Here is a 12844-nt window from a genome sequence, read left to right as displayed (position 1 = left end):
ACCAAAATACCCCTACGGGGCATAAAATGAACTTAAACTCGTTACGGCATTATGGAAGGTATCCTACTGATACCACAACCTCTTTAAGGCAGATTTACTTAGGAAAACAGTGTAGGACTCTTACGGTTACCCGTTGCGCCTTTTGCGCGCACGGTTCGGCTTATGTAACTAGTTTACATAAATTAGCCGAAACGGGTCAAACCATATTGTTTTGACCCCAAAATCCAGAGTATGATTATAATACCCATATAAAACAAGTCTTCAAACTTGTTGGGTCAAAATCACACTCCATTCACGGTTTTCGCCTTTCACGCGATTAAACCGTAACTATCCTTTGAAACCGACCGGTCTAAGCTACGGCAAATATAAAGACCCGTTAGGATTCTAATAGGTTATTTTAAACCTTCGTTCCAGAATAGGAGACCAGTAAAAACTATCTGCAATTTATTTCAATTAAGGAATTATACTTGCAAAGGTAAATACTTTTAACTTATTTTCCGTTATACGGGCTTGGGTTACGGTATCTAAAATACCGCTTGGTCGGGCAATTGACCCCAACTCATTAGTAGTCGGGTATTATCAATGTGACCCATTTAAAAACTTGTTTTGTTGGCTTAACGCCTTTGGGGGCTTAATGACCATGTCCCGGATATCCTTGGCAACATTTATGAATGGCCACGACCTTGACATCCCGGTGTAGGCGTACACCCGGCATTATGTCTATGACTATAAAAGTGTAGCCGTTGGTTACCCGCCACGGTTTTATGCTATGTGGTGTGTCTATTAATCTTTAACCCGGACTAGATCCGGGCGACCGAATGCATAGTAACATGTAATTCTTTACAAGATTTGATTATAAATTATTCTAAGTTATAAAGAGTTTGTGCCTTGAGCATTTAAACCAATTTTATTAAACATTTTACAAAAGTGTCAGTTGAATGTATTTACCAGTGTAAACTGACGTATTTTCCCAAAAAGACTAAATGCAGGTACTATGCGAAATTGGCTGGGATTTCTCCTTAGCATCACTAGAAGTCTCGCAAGCTTAAGATGCCTGAAGTCTGTTGAACAATACTTTTGATTATTTCTATTTGATCCCCTGTGGATTATTATTTCAACAATAGTGATACATTGATATTACACTTAACGTTGAAATATATTATCTTATTGCTTCCGCTGTGCATTCATTTATATTGTGTGGTTGACTATAATGTTGTCAACTACGTCACGGTAATCCCCCACCGGGCCCACCGGTGAGACACGCGGAAGTCGGGGTGTGACAGTCAGTAAACAGAATTGATGAAGCATTGCAATAGTGAAATCGTTCCATGTGAGGTCCTCGCTCCGAAACCAGGAATTGAACTAGTAGAATGGTTCATCCTCAAATACTTCAATAACGTATGAGAATCGTTCATCACCATAGATTGAGTAAAATCTAAAAGATCGCTCGGATTGGGAGATCCATGAGTTAGGATCAGAGCCAGTGAAACGAGGTAATTGTGGTTCGAGATCTTCCAAAGCCATCGATGCTAAGGATCAATGAAAGCACCAATGTTGTGTATGGATTTTAACACAACTGAGTAGTACTCGAAAAAGTAAAATAACGATTTGATTTCTACTAATTAAAGTATGAATTACAGTACGAAGAAACTGAAATCAATACTGAACAAACCAAAATGATAGAAGGAGATGGGAATCAGATCCAAATAGAATTGGGATGAGAATAGACGATCCTTTTGCTTTAACATTCATTATTCCCTTCTTGTGCTTCATCCTCTCACTTATATCTAGCGATGATTCTCATTCTCCCTTTGTTTTTCCTTTCATTGGGCCACTGGGCTGGGTTGGGTGGTTGGGCCTTTCCTGGGTCCACGGTCAAAGTACGCTTAATAACACAGTTGGTCAATTCTTTCTCACTTGTGGGTTGTCTTGACCGTTTCCACTTCAATGTACTGTTTATCCATACTCGACTGATTAAATTCTTTTTACTTGCAGCATACAACAAGGAATCCGTCACATAATATAATACCCTTTTAGACTTATATTCAATTACAACTTACTTAATTATCAACCAAGCATATTAAGATTTGGAATTCATATTAGAATTTGAACAAATTATCAACCATCAAAATTGCAACTCTTGCCTTGGCTACATTATCCTAACCTATGAAAACCTAACCCAGAGTTCGATAGAAGAACCCAAAATCAAACAAAGCTAACTAATAGATTTTATTGCTGGAACTGAAATATTACAGGATAGAAGACCCAACTCAAAATTGGTAAATCTCCGAAAACAAAGTATAGAACCCTAATTTTATATAAAAGATCAAAATCCCTCTAATAAGAAAGGTAGAAAGTGTCCCATGATTGGCTTCTTTATTTCTGGTAATTGACTAATTTAGTTGACCTGTCTCTGGTCACTGACTAACTTAGTCGACCCTATTTTTTGATAAGGCTAGAGGGTGTGGTGTAAGACAGTGTGTAGTGGGGCGGTATGCAGCCCCATAGCGCCGGAAAGCGCCGCTGCACACCGCCACGAAGGGCGCTATGGCCCAAAAAATTTGAGAGGCGCGATTATTATAGCGGCGTTATGGGGTTTGGTTTTCAAACTTTAACCAATCAAATTTAAGCAAGGTTTTTTATAATTAATTAATAAAATTGAAAATTAATAATTAGGTAATGATGGGTAGGGGCTTTATGACTACGGGCTCTAGTGATATAACGCCCCATAAAGCCCCCGTGTGACGTGGCACGACACGTGTCGCATAACGCCCCACAAGGGGCTTTATGACTACGGATGGCCTAAAGCCCCAGGGGCTTTATTAGAGACGACACATAAGCATGAGGCTTTATCGTTAACTTACACGGTGTGGAATAACGCCCCTTTTAACTATATTAAAAAAAAAGCTTATTGGTTGACTTTTGGTGGGGCCCCTTGATTTCATCCTTTCGCGCACGCTAACCCTTTGGCAGAATCAATCGATAGCGCTCCCTTTAACGGAGGCGGGGTGGGGGTGGGGCGCCAAAGGGCGCTATTGAGGGGTGGCGCGAAGCACACCCCCTAGCCTAAGTATCAGAGTTCTTGCATTGTTAATATCATGAGTTAAATAACCTAGATAGATTTCATGAGAATCAATTATTTAAATTCAAAGTTCTATTCACATGAATTGAGATGATTGGTATGTATAACTCTAGTTTCAAGTGGTTGAGATTATATGGCCACATCATATAAAATGCAACCATTGTTTTTATGACGATAAATATATGCATGTCATACAAATGCTATATATAATTATGCATATGTTCAATTGTTTTTATGACGATAAATATACGCATGTCATACAGATGCTATATATAATTATGCATATGTTCATATCTTACATTCTCTTATCATAAGAAAATATGTCCAAGTGATATAAAACATTGGACAGAAGCAACTAGGTCGATGCCACGGTTAGATCATGGATACGTGTCAAGTGTGGAAGTAAGTATAAGGGGCCGTTTGGCAACATCTGAATGGTTAAGTGCTGAACCAGTAAGAGGTCTGAACCATTAAGAGCCTATATGATGCTAACTGTTCAGAGGCAAATGTCTGACTAATTCAGATTAGAAGTCTTAACCATTCAGACTCTGTATAAATCTTAACCATTCAGAGGCAAATGTCTGAACCATTCAGACATCTGCTAGTGAAACAAACAGTCTGAACCATTAAGTGCTGAACCAGTAAGAGGTCTGAACCATTAAGAGCCTCATTAAGAGGTAAACAAATAGCCCCTAAGACCCCAAAGACCCACAATCGCTACACGGTCCGAACTTGGATCCTTGGTGCTACGTTGAAAGACTTTTGATGATCAACAAACCCAAGTTCAATAACGATGAAATATCAAGTCTTATTGGAAAATACAGCAAGCTAAATTATGCAAAAGTTTTTTGGCTCATCATTCTAAACATTCTTTTCAATGACACTTGATAGACATATGACGCGTTAAGTTATATTAGTATAAGGGCGAAGGGAGTGGTTAAACACTTGGAATAGGTAAACTCCCAAATCACCCAATCACATAGCGTCATGTCAATTGTTTACCTAATGCTAAAAAATGTTGGCGGTGGTTTACCTAATGGGGTTTAGATAAACTATTATTTTTTAAGGAAAAATGTGTGATTGGTTGAGAAGAAATGAACCCCACCACACACCCGCTCTCTCCCCCTTTCCCAACCTTCACCGATTTCACCCCCAAATTCGGTAAACATTGTTCGGTAAACTCCTTGGCATTGGTCACCGATCGGTAAACAAGAAGTTTACCGACTCCACTCCGTATGCCCTAAGATCTTCAGTTTTATGTGATAACTGATAACTATAGTGATGGTTTTTGGACTCGCTTCATTTATATATATATATATATAGGTTATGCAAGAATATTAAGTTTGATACCCAAAGTGAACCCACCCACACCCATACAACTTCTAACTTAAATCATTTGTTTACAGTCCTCACCACTTTAGGAGATTGACACATTTTCAATATTTTGATAGCATTGGGTTACATGCCGTTTTGTAAATTTTGGATTTTGTAAATGGCTATAAGGTGATGATTATTATCGGTAGTAGGGGTTGTTTCTCGAATCGAATATCGATTTTTTATTGCTTGAATCGAATTTTTCGAATAATTTATTTTTTGCTTGAATTCAAATTCGATTAAGAATCAGCCAATTCATTTCGAAATACAAATCCCAATTCTAATTCAATTAAAAGTTCTAATTCAAATCGAATTCAGATTTTTATTCAAATTCAGTTAAAAAAAAGTAATAAAATTGTTTAAGTTATGGACTATGTAATGGGTTTGGTAATGGATGAAGTTAACCCAGTGGACTAAAATGACAACGTTTGAAACTATTTGGACTAAAATGTAAAATGACAATGTTTCAAACCTGTAGACCAAACTGACAAAATAGCCCAACATTTAACTCGTAAATATATTTCAATGTATATTAGACACCGACCTTACTAACAGGGGCGGACCTACTAAGGCCCGTGGGTGGGCGGCCGCACCCCTTGAAAAAAAAAAATTTAGTGTTATTTTTCGCGAAAAATCCCGACCGCACCCCTTGGAAAATTTCGACCGCACCCCTTGGAAAAATCTGACCGCACCCCTTAGAAAAAAATGTTAAAAATTTATATAAAAAAATTTGTGAACACGGATTTAAACCCGATCCAATTATGTAAACAAATCTCTTTAAATAAAATTTGTATTCCTATAGCCCAACATCAAGCCCAATGGAATAAGTTTATAGTAAAACCCAACCCAAATAACAAAATCAATTAACAAAACATAACCCAATTACCCAAATAAACCCAATCGGTGACCTTTCATCTCTCCCGCCCTCCCCTCTCTGCTGCAGCGACCAAGAAAGAAGAAGGATAAGTTGATCCGATCAACACAGGCTTCGATCGACCAGGTACACTCGATTTTATTCTTCAATAGTTTTGAATTTTGATAAGGTTTTTGATAGAATGATAGGGTTGTTGTGTTGTTGAATGTTGATAATTGATAAAGTATTAAAGTTGCTGTTGTAAAGTTACGGCAAGTCGGCAATCGGCAAATGGTTTATTAAATGTTTCTGTTGTAAAGTTATTTGCTGTTGATTTATAGCCACAACTTTTCATTGGTTTCATTATTAAATGTTAAATTTAGTATTTAATAATAAAATGTTGATATTAGCACAATGAGTAAATTGTTTATTTTGCTGTTGATAAAATATTAAATGTTGTTGATAAACAATGAATATCAAAACACACGATCCAATTGTTGATAAAATATTAAATTGCTTAAGAAAATACCTTTAGATGATGTTTTGGATAGATTTCAAAAAATGAAAACCCGTAGGGCGACTTTTTAAATATGTTTGTAACAATATTTGACGTGTTTTTGATGATTATATAAATTTAAGTTTGATGTTCTTTTTTTACATGACCCGACCCGACCCGAACCGGTTTTTTTTATGTATATATCTAGACGCCTAAAATTTTAAAAAAATTTCCGCACCCCCATGAAAAAATTCCTGGATCCGCCACTGCTTACTAAGTCAACAAAATTTGTCCTTAGTGGAGAACACAAACAGCCCGAGGGTTTTCGTCCGATACTTGTGTCCACGTGTGTGCATGCGCAAGTTCGAAGTTTTTGTCATTTTAACCAAAAAATTTACCCCTTATGTGTGCGTCGGATTTGGAGAAAAACGGAGCTAAGGATGCTGATCAAGCGTATTGATTTCCTACTTAGAAAACACTTCAGTTTTATCCATCATCCGATGCAAGGCATGTTCTGTTCTGCTCAATGTCTCACAAGACTTTCATTTCAGACATAACATTTTGAACATCAATATCTCAGTTGCTCTCAATCAAGGAGATCACAACCTCATAACTTAAAAACTATACAAACAATAATTATATATTTACTTCATTATTTTTTCGTGTACATAGTGAAAATCCATTTTTCACTAAAATAACAGACCCAACAAGAGAAGTGAATGTCTAAAAAACTTATTAATTATTTGCAGCAGGAGACACTTATTTGTGTTCTAATACTTTTTTATAGCGAACAAGACTAGAACCTTTTAAACAATTACGATAAACACAATTATATACACATCTTGATACCACTAGACCACAATCCCTATAGTATTATTCAGGTAAACGGGTATGTGGTTTCTGGTGAACGGGTTGGGTATCACCTAAGCCCATACCTTTCCCATACCCGTAAAATTTTTTAAAACTAATCCCATACCCGACTCACACCCTTCGGGCTCGTTTTTTTTTTTTTTTTTTTTTTCCTACCTACAGCTAACTCCTACACCCCTTTGAACACTTTAACTAGTTAAGATAGATCAAGAAAACAAACTCAACAATTTAAGCCGTACAAAAAGCCAAAGACAAACTTAAATTAATCTATTTCAAGAGTTGGTAATCATTTTGGGAATATTATTATGGTTTTTAAATGTCAAAAAATTAATTTATGTAAGTAGAAACCCGAATAGACAGAAAAACTATATATAAGTGGGGTAATACTTGGTCACAAAGACAAAGTATTACAAATTAAGTTCTGTAAAAGTTTTTTATATAATTCTGATTAAATAATACTGTTAAATAGGATTTTATAAAACAAGGCACATATCAAAATACGTTTTTATATAGTAACAGCAGAACATTCCCTCTTTATATAGTAACAGCAGAACAACCACAAAGATAGTATTCCCTCATAATTTCATCTCAGTACATTGTTGATTGGACCAAAATTAAACAAAAGTTTTCAACTGCTGATAAAATAAATTAAGCATATTATTCGATAAAACAAGAAACAATAATCTCAAAAATACCAAACAAGCCCGACCATAAAAGCCTGCTAACCTTAATACGGGGAATACTTATCACCATCACCGGACCGCAACTTCTTGTAAGCCGAAATAACAGAAGGAATAACCGCTGCGAGTGCAAGTGAAAGATATTCCGAGCTGCTGGTCTTCACCGTAATCTGACCACTCATTTTATTGTTAATCCCGGCTCGAACCGTCACTTTTGAGTTCCTCCCAGCAGAAAACTGAGCCAAACTGTTTAACCCTAACGCCAAATCACCCCTCCATTTTATGATCGATACCCCGATGGTTGACTGGACTTGACCGATCGGGTAATCCAGCTCCCGCCGTTGGACCTCGATGTTGGCTCCATAAGCTGAATCGGATTGGAATCGAACCGTACCTGCACTCCCGATGATCGAGTATTGTCTCCCAAGTGTAATTTGATCCTCGAGTTTAAACCCCGTTACAACGTTTTCTCCCAGAAATGTGACCGAAGCCCCTGCAGCGGTTTTGTTCTTCTTCAGATTCTTGAACTTGGTTTCGCCTCTAACTATGTAAGCCAGCTGTTTCCCGATTGGTTGAATGTCAAAACCAGCCATAGTAGACATGTTCTCCCCGTGTTTAGCGGAAATTGATGAATCCATATTGACGCTGAAGTCTTTTTTATCTTTAGTAACCTGAACAGTAATTGCAGCCGGAAAACGGTTGGCGATGGCTAGGGTTTGTTCCACATTGACTCCATCATAACCACAATCATGGTCCCAACCATGGGTGTCAAGAACGGGCCGGGCCATGAACTGTGAAGTGGGCTCCAGGAAACGGAACCGGTACGCGGGGTTATCACTATCAAAAGACGGTGGTAACGCCATGTCGGGTAACGGGACCGCCACGGGTGCTGGTGCGTCTCCTTCACCTTCTTCTTCCTGGTAGTTTTGACCGGTCAAACCATCAGGTCCTTTGTTTTTGAGTTCTTTCATTCTTTTTAGCTCTTCTTTCCATTGTTTCTTCTGTAAAAGCTTCACCCGATAATCGTATTCATCGAAGTAAGCTTTTTTCTGCTCGTTACTAAGCTTAGCTAGTTGGGATCGTTTCAATGGTTTAAACGGGGGGAGCTGGTCATACTCGTCTTCATCATCTTCACGGTCAGAATCGGTCAACTCCGCCAGGTCAATATCTGAATCACCCGCATCACCGCCCTGATCTGTCGCTAGCTTTGGGTGAGCCCGAGACTGTAACATCGAAGACAACATGTACGGCAGTGGCGGAGACCGCATACGGAACCCAAAAAGCTTCCGGCTGTCAAACGGGTCTTGTGGTTTAGTCAAAGAATTCGCTTCTGATAAAATCTTCATCGAGTAACATAACATAAGCAGCTGCGGCCGCCAGGTTTGACCATTTGGAAGCACCTTTTGACCTTCACGATTCTTACGGCAAGAATGATGGTTTTCAACTAAAGAAACCGGGTTCATCAAACCCGGGCTCATCATTCTCAAATCACCAACCGCTTGACCAATGGCTTGTTGAACCACATGTGACCGCTGAGTCACAAACATATCATAACTCAAAGGGGTCCCATTTGACCCCTCGGGTGGGGCCGACGCGCCATGCGTAAAGGTAACAATCGCATTTCGCCAGATGGCAGAACCCAGTGAGCTGGTAATGGTTTTCAGTAACGGAATATCGTTAAGATCTCGGGTCTGCGCATCCAAACGGTCTACATAAAGAACAATATCTGGCGGGTTTTTCTTCGTGAACTTTTTCGCGGATGATAACACACTCCTGTTAAACGCTTGTTCCATGACAGAGGTCCGAAGCCCGGGTGTGTCAAAAACCCGAACCGTAACTCCACCCACCACACCGGTTATCTCCTTCACCGAACCAGTGGCAGTTTGAAACGCACCGACTGGGGTTTTTTCTTCACCAAAAATGGAGTTTATCGTAGCACTTTTACCGACCCCAGCTTTACCAATGACTAAAATATTGACAGAGAAGTCGAGATCAGTATCTCCATCAGCTTCAAGCTCCATAGCTTTACGTTTCGCAGCATCAAGACTAAAAGATTGACCCGTTTGTCGGCCCGCAATAAGTGCCAGCCTGTAAAGAACCTGTGCAGCTACTGATTCGTCTGGTGAAAGCCCTAATCTTTGAACAAGTCGTAAAAACTTCACCCTGATGGCTTGTAATTTCTCCAGTTTCTTCTTTTCTTCTTCGCTTAAAATGGGTTCGGTTTCACCGGCACTCGTTAAACTTGAAGGGTTAAAAATGTTGGCACGCGGTGGTCTCGGGGCGGCTCTCATGGCTTGAAGTGAAGACCCTAACCCTGCAGGGCGTTCGACTGTGAAAAGTCGTGAACCATCTTCTGATGAGAATGTAATGTTGCCACCTTCTGAACTGCCATCAGCCGCTGCTTTCAGAAGGGCGGCTAAAGCGGCTGAATCAAAAAGCTCTTTCCCGTCTTCTTCATCCTCGTCTTCATCCGAATCCGTGACGATCTGACCGTCCATTTGTGAACGATCTTGAGAACTCATCTGTATAACCTCATCTGTATCCTCTTCGTCAGAATGAGAGTCATCCATGTAGCCCTGTTCATCAGCATCATCTTTTTCTGCAGAATCTTCTAAAACGAATTTGTCAGCTGCCCCGTTTTCTAAACCATTATCTGCATCCTCAGGTATAGCTTTGGTCAAAACTTCTGTTGACTGAGCTACATCTCCCTCTACAGAAACATTTTCTACGTCATTCAAAGCAGTCTTGACCACCACTGGCTCGTTTTCATGACCCACATAGTCAACCTCCTTCTCTACATCCTCAACATCCAAAGGTGAAAACTTGCTATCAGTTACTCCAACCACCTCCTTATCCACCACTTCTTCCAAAACAGAACTAACCGACAAACCAGACTCATCAGTTTCCGCCACAACACCATCTTCTTCCGCCTTTGTAACCACCGCCACCCCAGCCACTCCTGGTAACGGCAAATCAACATCCACCTTTTCCACAACAGAATCACCTTCAGTAGTCACCTTTACATCTTCAACATCTTCCACATCAACAGATTCTACCTCAGGCGTTTCATCTTCGACCTTAGTAACCACTGCCACTCCCGCCACTCCTGGTATCGGCAAATCAACATCTATACCTTCCACAACCGAATCATCTTCAGGAGTCACCTTCACATCTTTTGCATCAACCGATTCTAACTCGGGCGTTTCCTTATCAATCTTACTAACCACCGCATCATCCACAACAGACTCACCTTCAGAAGTAACATTCACATCATTTTCAACAACAGGTTTACTTTCATTTTCATCAGAGCCACCAACTAACAACACATCCTCATCAGAATCTACCTCTTCCGTGTTCGTAACCACTGCCACACCCGGTGCAGGAGCGTCAACTTTAATCTCATCCACAATCGAATCCCCTTCCACAGTAGCCTTTACACCATTAGCCACAACCACCTCACTCGTTACACCCTCCGATTCGGTTTCATCAACCAAATCATCCTCCTTTTCACTAACCTTATCACCTTTCACCACCTCAATCTCATTCTCACTCGAATTCGGTTCCGATTTCTTCTCAACAAACCCTACCTTATCATTTTCATCATCATCAGCCTTAGCCACAACAAACTCAGAAGGCTCTAAAAACATCTCACCTTCCTCTCCATTCGCTAGGGTTTCTGTACCTACCACTAAATTCTCATTAGCCGTCTCAAAAGCCTCTTCTTCACCACTAGCAAAACCCTCGGTTTCATCATCAGTATCCACAACAACATTCAAACTACTACCACTATCCTTAATACTGTTATCATTATTATCAACCGTTTTAACGGAATTAACAGCACCATTGGTATCATTAACAGCAGTTTCAGTCTCAGTTTTATCAGAAGAAACAGAATTAGAACCTGTGAGAGACGTGTCTGCCTTGGAGTCCATGAATTCTGAAAGGTTTACAAAAGCAATTGAAAGGATAAAAAGAGGAAATTGGAGAATTAGGGTTTATGTTTATGAGGAAAATTGAAGGATAAGAGTATAGATATGAGCGAGATAAGGTTTTTGTTGAAGGGGATGAAAATGTTTGTAGCCGCTGTGTGTGTGTGCAGGTATTTGTTTTGGGTTTGGGGCTTTTCTTTCTTGCTGGGCTTAGGTTTGATTTGACGGATTTGCCCCTGGTCGCACGTGAGTGGCAGAGTAGGAGAGAGATACATATATTTTTGTTTAGTTTTTCGGGATTAGAGGAGGGTGTTTGGTTAGAAGGTTTTGGAAGTGATGGTAGGATTTGGGGTGTTTGGTAAGTATGGAAAGGGTAGCATAAAATTAGGGATTCGTTGAACCTCGTGTTGTACGGATTAGGGGTGTTTGTAAACCGTTGAAACTGACTGATCTTTCAAATCAAAGCAAGTTGGCAGTTTGAAATTTAAATAGTTTGGTTTTGAAGGTCTAATGGTTCGGTTTGGTTTGAAACTTGGAACAGAACATGTAAATTAAAATGATCATTTAACCTTTGTTATTTATACATATACACACTTTATTTTTAGAATATGTAGTCGGTTGTAATCATAAACCATACTCACTATTTAAAGACATTGAATAGAGGCTAACGATTTTTTAAAATAAAAATTAATAAATTGTTCACACGATAGACCGTCAAAGACGAATCACTAAACCGTAAAACCGGCAAAATTAGCCTGGTCTGGCCGACCTACCCAACCTGATCAGTTTACACAGTATTTTTTTTCTTATGAATCATACCGTGAATACACTTGTATCACAGTTAGCTTTTCTAATACAGCCATAACTAGCCTCGTAATATAACTAACTGATCTAAATAAACATATTTCTATTTCTATTTCTAATTATGCACTAAAATCGAATTACAAATTCATTGAATAAAAATGTTAATTTTGAAACAACAAAAAATGTTTCGTTTATTTTGAATTTTGACAAAGTGTTTTATACAAATCATTATTGTAAGTATTTTGTTATGAAGTTACATTAATATTTTTTATCAAGATGGATTATGTTATATCCTTTTTAAGAAAAAAACATTGCAAATTTCGTACTTTCTATTGTTTGTTTGTTTGTTTCGTCTAAACCATGCATTCACCACCTAAAAGCTAGTTGTGTATCTTTACAAAGTTGTTTGTGACAATAATTGTGGGACACCGGGACCGCAAATGGAAAAACAAAATAATAATGATTTGCATAACTGCACAAGTACTTGCCTATGTGGTATATAGGGTCAGGATTTAGAGAAAACGGTGAAAAGTGTGAGAACGAAGAAAACAGTTATGGATCGTCAGATCAAAACAATCTATGAACTAGATGACGCGGTGGTGTTTTCGTAAATAACATCACTTTTACTAGTGGGGCGCGCTTCATTAAGGGTAAAAAAGTCTTCTGACTTCTCTACATAAAACGCCAAACTCATGAATAAAACGTCATTAAAAATCCCGCCTTAACCTACATAGCACACATCATCCTAATCTAAAC

At 38.9% G+C, this 12844-nt stretch overlaps 1 protein-coding gene across 1 annotated transcript; it reads right to left on the bottom strand.

Annotated features, from left to right (window-relative positions):
* Positions 1–7183: 7183 nt before the first annotated feature.
* On the bottom strand, positions 7184–11518 carry LOC110884259 (translocase of chloroplast 159, chloroplastic). The gene has a single exon (XM_022131953.2). It carries the CDS (start codon positions 11285–11287, stop codon positions 7403–7405), a length of 3885 nt encoding a protein of 1294 aa, XP_021987645.1. The 5' UTR covers positions 11288–11518; the 3' UTR covers positions 7184–7402.
* Between the last annotated feature and the right edge of the window lie 1326 nt (positions 11519–12844).

Source organism: Helianthus annuus, chromosome 10 (genome assembly GCF_002127325.2).
Source record: "Helianthus annuus cultivar XRQ/B chromosome 10, HanXRQr2.0-SUNRISE, whole genome shotgun sequence".
NCBI lineage: Eukaryota > Viridiplantae > Streptophyta > Magnoliopsida > Asterales > Asteraceae > Helianthus > Helianthus annuus.
This window is presented reverse-complemented; position numbering and strand designations above follow the sequence as displayed.

What these genes read in the sequence shown, in the direction of transcription:
- LOC110884259 (XM_022131953.2), bottom strand. Translation starts at nt 11,287, where the DNA reads ATGGACTCCAAGGCAGACACGTCTCTCACAGGTTCTAATTCTGTTTCT.